The 7,441-nt window shown below is 41.4% G+C and overlaps 1 protein-coding gene across 1 annotated transcript in view; it reads left to right on the top strand.

The window, feature by feature from the left end:
• slc39a10 (solute carrier family 39 member 10) overlaps window positions 1-7,441 on the top strand; it is a 33,279-nt gene that overhangs the window by 16,743 nt on the left and 9,095 nt on the right. Inside the window, exons 2-3 of the mRNA XM_008404171.2 lie at window positions 1,702-2,790; window positions 3,632-3,809. Of these exons, the coding sequence (XP_008402393.1) occupies window positions 1,723-2,790; window positions 3,632-3,809 (1,246 nt within the window). The 5' untranslated portion in view covers window positions 1,702-1,722. The remainder of the gene's footprint in view (window positions 1-1,701; window positions 2,791-3,631; window positions 3,810-7,441) is intronic.

Below are 7,441 nucleotides of genomic sequence, written 5' to 3'. Positions count from 1 at the left end.
GTGTGTGTGTGTGTGTGTGTGTGTGTGTGTGTGTGTGTGTGTGTGTGTGTGTGTGTGTGTGCTGCCTCACCTCGTCTTCATCTGACCTCCCTTTATTTGCCTGTCTCCACGCTGCAGCCACCCACGGGCCTCGGCAGAGACCTTATGAGGATCATTTGACTGGAATCATATCGCTGCTTCAGGCTTTTTAAAGTGGGAGAAAACAAGCAATTTGTTTCTCAATCCTCTGTGGAGTTTGTTGGGCTGCAGAACGTTGAATCTGTTATTCCAACATGAGAGGCGCTGCAGCTTTGAAAGTACTGTTTGTCTACAAGCTTGTTATCTTAATTCTCCTGCTGGATCCATTAAATTTTGCTTTGGAGACTCGTCATCCTGCAGAGCGTCGGTGGTTAAGTGCAGCACTGGATCAGTGTGTCACTGCATTAGTGTGTCAGTGTTTCAGCGAGTCACTTTGTCAGGGAGGCGGTTTATTACTGAGTTAGCGTGTCAGCGATTCATTGAGCAGCTACATCAGTGAGTAATAGTTTGGTGAGTCAGCCATGTTTGCTCTGCTTTACTCCAAGTCCAGTTTGTTTGTCTAGGAAGTCCGGTGTGAACTCGTAATCGGACCAAATAAGTGAACTCTGGTCCGTCTCTATAAACCACGGCGTATGTTTGGTTGAAGTGAMCTCTGGTGCGGTTTGAATGAGTGTGTGAACGCTCCAAAAGCGGAAAGCTGTGACAGCATGTTGGGGCCATTGCAGAGAGAAAAACAAAGAATGAGTAGGAAATTTCTGACAAAAAACTCAGAAATTTCCCAGAAAAAAAATCTGGAATTTCTTAGCTCCAAAAGCTGGAAATTTGCTAAGAAAAGAACTCGGAAATTTTTAGGTAATCTTGGAAATTTGAATTTGAAAAGTCAAAATAAAATTGCTAGAATAAACAGAAATTTGTAAGCTCAGACATTTTATAGAAAAAGCTTGGAAATTTGGAGTTTATTTCAAAAGCTTAACATTTTTTACTTTTAAAACCCTGAACATTTCTCCTTTTATTCTTGAAAATTTCTCAGATTAATATAAAAATATTCTGAGTTTTTTAATGGACGTTTTCCCCATCTACGCTGGCGCTAATACGTCATTGTAGAAAGGGGACTATGGCTCAAGGCATTCTGGGTAAATGCAACCCAAAATGCTCATGTCGAGCGCTAGCTTAAGACATGGCTCGCGATTTTTTTTTACCAAAGACAATCGCTAAAATCTTACTAATTTATTTTTTATTACATTTTGTGAAGAAAGTTTCACTCAGTGTTTTCTTCAGACTGTCATTTCCTTCAGTGGTTCTTGGTGCAGCGCCCCCACAGGTGAGGAGGGGAACAGGTTTTTCAAAATGTTTGGTTGGTTTTTCTCAGTTCATTGCGAAAGAGAAGCAAGCAGCTGAAAATGTAACAAATGTTGCAACTTTGGTCCCTAGTTGAACCGAGTCTACCGGACGATGTGACACGGTGAGAGACTCACTGGATCAGTTTTCTGTGCTCCAGTGAGTCTGTAGCTCCGTAGTTCACTGTTTTGGTGTGAATCATTACATCATCATGTCTGTCCCTGCATAAGGAGTTAGTGTTTTAGCTTATTGGTGTCTTAGTGAGTTATTGCCTCTGAATTTAACTTCAGTTTTGCCTCGTTTGGTGCTACTGTGGCCATTAAGTGACTCTGTTTTTTGTTGCAGGGGACCAATAACGAGGACACAATGCGAGTGCACGTACACACCAAATTCTGCTTCCTGTGCGTTCTCACCTTCATCTTCCATCACTGCAACCATTGCCACGCGGACGGACATGACCACTCAACCGCCGGACATCAGCACATCGACCTGCAGATCTCTGAGGCTCCGTATGTCCGAGCCACCACCGAGTCCAACGCTCAAGAAGGGGGACCTCTAGAGGAAGAGCAGCGTTTCTACATCCAGCAGCTGTTCAGGCGCTACGGACAGAAAGACCGATTAGACTTCCATGGTTTCCAGAGTCTCCTGATGAGTCTGGGTTTAGGGGARGTGAAGTTGGTAGGCGTGGATCATGAGGATCTGGGTCATGACCATGTAGCCCACCTTGACCTGCTGGACGTTCAGGAAGGGCTTCACTCACACTCATCCTCTAGCGACGACCACAATCATGACCATCACGACCACAATCATGATCATCACACTCATGACCATCATGATCACAGTCATGACCATCATGACCACAAGCCCCGTCCTCCACAAACGCAGGAGGTTCCCACACGATGCAGCCACACCACTGCTTCCAGTCCGCCTCCTGGTGAGCCGAGTGGGAACCAGGAACATTCTGATCATGATACACATGATGACGACCACCCACAGCAGMAAACAGAGGTACAGAGCRGCCGCAAACATCTCACCTCTGTGCATCAGGGCCACAGAARCCACAGCCATGACCGACACAATCACACCGATGGACAGCTGGAGCCGCCGGTCGGTCCGACGCAGAATCCAGCCAGGAGGACCAGGAGGCCTGGAAAGGTCAGAGGTCAGCGGAGACCCAGCAAGTTACCCACACCTGAAACACCCCAACCTGGGGGTCATGACCACGAACACGGCCATGACCACGAACACAGCCATGACCACGAACACGGCCATGATGGTGGTCATGACCACGACCACGGCCATGATGGTGGTCATGACCACGACCATGCTCACCCTCATAAAGACAAGAGAGAGGCTCCAGGTGTGGCTGCTGTGGTTGCAGCCTCACCRGTGCTTACAGAGCATCCAGGTGGAATGASRCACCARCATGAGGAGGTAGGACCTCACCCTGATTGGTTAATTGATCATTAATTATTCAGAAATTATTTTTTATGCTCCTGTTTTTGTCTTTCTATTCCCTAAAACGTTAGCTAATGTGATTCAGGTATTTAGGGCTGAAACGATTAATCAGATTAAACATCACTAATCGTGATTGGTCGATTATTAAAATAATCAAATTAAATAATCAAATTATTGAAATATTATTGAAAATAATACAATTAGTTGATAATTGTCAACTAATTTAATCAAATTAATCATAATTAATYAAATAATTAAYTTGATTAATTGTGATTAATCATGAATTATCATGATTAATTGATGATTAAGAAAATCAAATCAAATAATCAAATCACTGAAATGCTTGATTATAATCAAATAAATTGTGATTAACTTATTGAAATAATCAACTCATTTAGTTAGTTGTTAACTGGAGTATTAAATCGATTACTAAAATTAGTTGATTAATCATGATTGACCATGATTAGTCGAATTGATCGTGATTAATCGTATTATTCAAATAATCGTCAACTCATTTAGTAATCGATTAATTGTTAACTGGAGTATTAATTGATTCTTTCGTGATGCATTTCCTTACCAATGATGTCACTCTCCATAAAAAAATCATTTTAATGATGCATAATTCATCAGTACAGTATAATATGTATCAATGCTTTTCAGTTATGAATAAAACTATATTTAGTATTTCTATTAAGGGTATTTTGCAAGATAAACGATGAACGCTTCACTAATGTTCAAACTAATCTATTAATCGATTGAATTAGATTACTAAAGTAGTGGTTAGTTTTCTTACTTTTGAACTCTTTCCACCGCTCAGTGTTTGAACCTGACTCAGCTCCTCACCTACTACGGCCTGCATCCCGACTCGGTCATCTCCCCCAGCGAGTTCACCTACCTGTGCCCCGCCCTGCTCTACCAGATAGACAGCCGCGTCTGCATCCGCCATTACCATCAGATGGAGGTGGAGCAGGAAGCCTTGCAGCCCATCAGTTCTGGTAAGGAGCCGAACATCGATCCGGCCCGCGGAGGTGGAGGCGATAAGTCTGAGTAAAGAAGCTGCTTAATGCTGGTCGGATGGTCCGCTGTGCTAAAGGTATAAAATTAAACTTGAAAAATCCAGAAGAAATTCTTATGGATTATTTGTTGATTTAGGCCTGAAATTGGTTCACATTTAAAGGGAATTTATTGGGCAAAATTCACATTTTGTTCTTCCATTTGGATCTGCTGCTTCTAAAAACAGCCAAGCGTTTAAAAAAATACTTGTGCTATCCTGCAAGAAATATTAGCTATGAAAATAAACACTAATAATACCATATCGGCTTACTGCTAGCATTTTCTTTTTTATTTTATTTATCAGGAGATCATACATTCATTGATATTACATATATTTTGCAAAACTTAATGACTTCTCCGATTTTTTTTTTTCCCTTTCCCCGTAGCGAACATAAATCACCGTACTGACATAACAAAAACGAGACTAAACAAGTATAAACACGTAAAAAAAGAATACATTAACAAAACAATAATTTAAAAAACGGGAGAGGGGGAAGGACGGCATTGAGAAGCTAAAAGGCAACAATATTTTACCTGTTTATTCTGTAAATTTTAGTCACATGATGACATGATGAGTCAGTCGCATCAGTCTATGCGTTATAAAGGCAGAGATTTTATGTATGTCACAAAAGGTGCCCAAATGCTAACATTTTCTAAAATGCTAACATAGTTGGTGTCAATAGCAAAGATTATTAGCTATGCTAATGTTGGTTGGTATGTCAGCTGTAAAAACACTAATACTAATAGCATCGCAACTTATTGTGTCCAACACTGCAGCTTATATCCAGTGTCCTTAGCTACAAGGCTAATGTTTTCTAACCTGCTGAACTATGCTATTATTAGCCTATATTCTAAAATTAGCTACATTTAGCATGTTAGCTCTTCTTGGCATTGAATGCTCTTATAAAATTTCCAGTCCTTGTAGTTTCTCCGTTATTAAAAGGTTTAGCTGTAATGTCAGATTCTGTGTTTACATTGTGGCAGAAGGAGCAGATATAAGGAAAGTGACTCGGAGTGGTGACCTTCTCTGCAGCTACGTTTATTAGCCTTTAAAGCAGGAAAGCGCAGCGTTGCACAGTTAATGAGTAACAAGTTCCAGAAATAAAACCCATAAAAGAATAAACATTTTATACCGATAAGACCAGAACCAGTAATCGCTTATCCTGATTAAGCAATATATTAAGAACGTACGCAGCCCAGTTGTGTTAAATGAGATGTTTCCCGGTATAATCCTGGAAGTTGTGAAGTAAACCTTGAGCAGCTTGGTGATTGGAGAGGTCATAAAATGTTCCCTCAGTCTAATTTAATGAGAATTAGTGCCTAGAAAGCCCGCTTCCTCCATTTCAGCTGCAATAATTTGAACTTTAAAGACGTTGTTTTTTTGTTTTTTTCCTTCCTGGACGGAATAAAGTTCAATTATTAAACACGGAGGAACCTGCATCACATGAGCCCCACGCTGCCGCTCACAATAGTCATAAAAATGGAAATGATGACGGTAAAACAAGTCAAAAGGACAGCGATGGCTCCTCATTAGAGGGAAACTAGAGGCGCTAGACATCAGGAAGTGCTGCGGCGCTGCCTCTCATCTACGTCCTGCTGGCCTTCATGGGGAGCCCCCCAGCCCCGCCGCCGCCGCCGCTCACACCCTCTCTTTGCCGAGCCAATTAGGACGCTGTCGGCCATTTCTCTGTGTAATTGGAGAGAAGCCTCCGTCTTCTCTCCTTTGTTGCTGCGCCACACCTGCATTAAGGTAACGAGATGCGTGAGCGTGAGGGAGCGGCGGCTGCGGCGGCGGCAGACCGCCCTGCTGATGTACAGCCGCCGCTCAGGGCGGCGAAGCTCCAACAGCGACAAATGGGAACGCAGCGAGCTGTGAAACCGATTCCCTGTACGGCGCGGGAAAACAGGAAAACATGAGAGAGAAGGTTATCTGTGATGTTTGTCCTCCATAATGATCCGTCTGCACGATATTTACATCCAGAAAACTGCAGCTCAGACTGACAACACCATCTTTTTTCTTTCTTTCTTTCTTTTTTCTTTATTTCTTTCTTTTTCCTTTATTTCTTTTCTTCCTCTTTTTCTTTTTGTTTTTGTTTCTTCTTCTGTTTTTTTCTTTTTCTTTAGTTTAATTTTTGGTCTTGCATCATTTTCATTTTCTTTTATTCTTTCTGTCTTTTCCTCTTTTCTATTTTCAATCTTTCCTTTTTCCTTTTTTGTTTTTCTTTTCTCCCTTTTTTTCCCCGCGATTTGTTCTTTTTGTCTGTTTTCCTTTTCTCGTCTTCTTTCTTTCTTTTCTTCTTTCTTTCTTTTTCTGTTACTTTTTCTTCTAGCTTTCTTTGTTTGCTCGCTCTCTCTCTTCTTGCCGCCAGGCTCTGAATGATGAGGCTAAATGTTCACAGCGGGAGTTTTTAAAGAGACAGAGTCCCAATTTCAAGGCTAAATTACAAAGTCAAATTTATTTTAAGTCATATTTGTTTTTATAGTGTTTTTTTTAACAACTGAAGTTAAAATAGTTACTTTATTGTGCTATCAAATGGCACTATGTACCTGGAGAGTACATAATGCTGCCCCTTTAAAAACTTGTGGGAATTGATCAAAATTAACCAAAGTATGAAAAGTACTACCACAACTAAAAAAAACTAAAGTGAAACTAAACTAATAATATCTAATGAATAGCAGCAAACACACTAAAAACTAATTACAACTAATTGAACAAAATGTCTCAAAACAACACTAAACTAATGAAAAACCCATAGTTATTGTAACCCGGGGGAGGAGCCGTCATGCAGAACTGATCAGCCAATCAGATGCTGACTTAATGCTACACTAAGAAAAATGGTGCTATTATTTATTCTATTGTTTTTAATAAGAATGGGAGAGCAGGAATGTAAACAAAAACGGTCTCCAGTGTTTTTATTGTTATTTCCAGCCATTAAATGTAACATTAAATATAAACTTAATAATCATTATTTTCTAACACTTTGTGGTTTTAAGCTCTGATTCAGATTTTTTAGCCTCTAGGTAAAATTTAACTCACCCAACAAAATGTTTGTAGTTAAATCTGAGAACAACCCTTTGCTGATGCAGACAGAGCTGCAGTCTGTGAAAAGTGTTTTACTTTTGCTTAAAGCYGATTTTAAAGGACGAACTCCTGCGCCGGGTTTTTACGGCCGCAGCGCTCCGTCGGGCTTACGAGCTCCAGCTGAACCGCCTGGGGCTCGGCGCGCAGCTCCAGAACCCACCCGTCCTCTGAGCCGATGGACGTAACGGGAATCCAGAACAAACGTCGGGCCGAGTGGGAACCAGTAAAACTGCTGCAGTAACTGGTTTAAATGGTTTAACTGCTTTGGGTTTGAGGTTCGAGTCGAACCCAGTTCCTCGGCTGAATGGGAGCGTCGCTATGGCAACCAGCTCAGACTCGCCRTGACGTTCAGTTTCATCCGGCATTAAACTTTCGGTCGTCTCCGAGGAGAGGGTCACAAACGTTTCTCACCCAGGACTTGGTCGGCATGGCAACGGCCGACAGGCGTTTCTTTCTTTCTTTCTTTCTTTCTTTCTTTCTTTCTTTCTTTCT

This window comes from Poecilia reticulata, linkage group LG2 (genome assembly GCF_000633615.1).
Source record: "Poecilia reticulata strain Guanapo linkage group LG2, Guppy_female_1.0+MT, whole genome shotgun sequence".
NCBI lineage: Eukaryota > Metazoa > Chordata > Actinopteri > Cyprinodontiformes > Poeciliidae > Poecilia > Poecilia reticulata.
The sequence above is the reverse complement of the archived record's forward strand: the minus strand, read 5'-3'. Positions and strand labels throughout refer to the sequence as shown.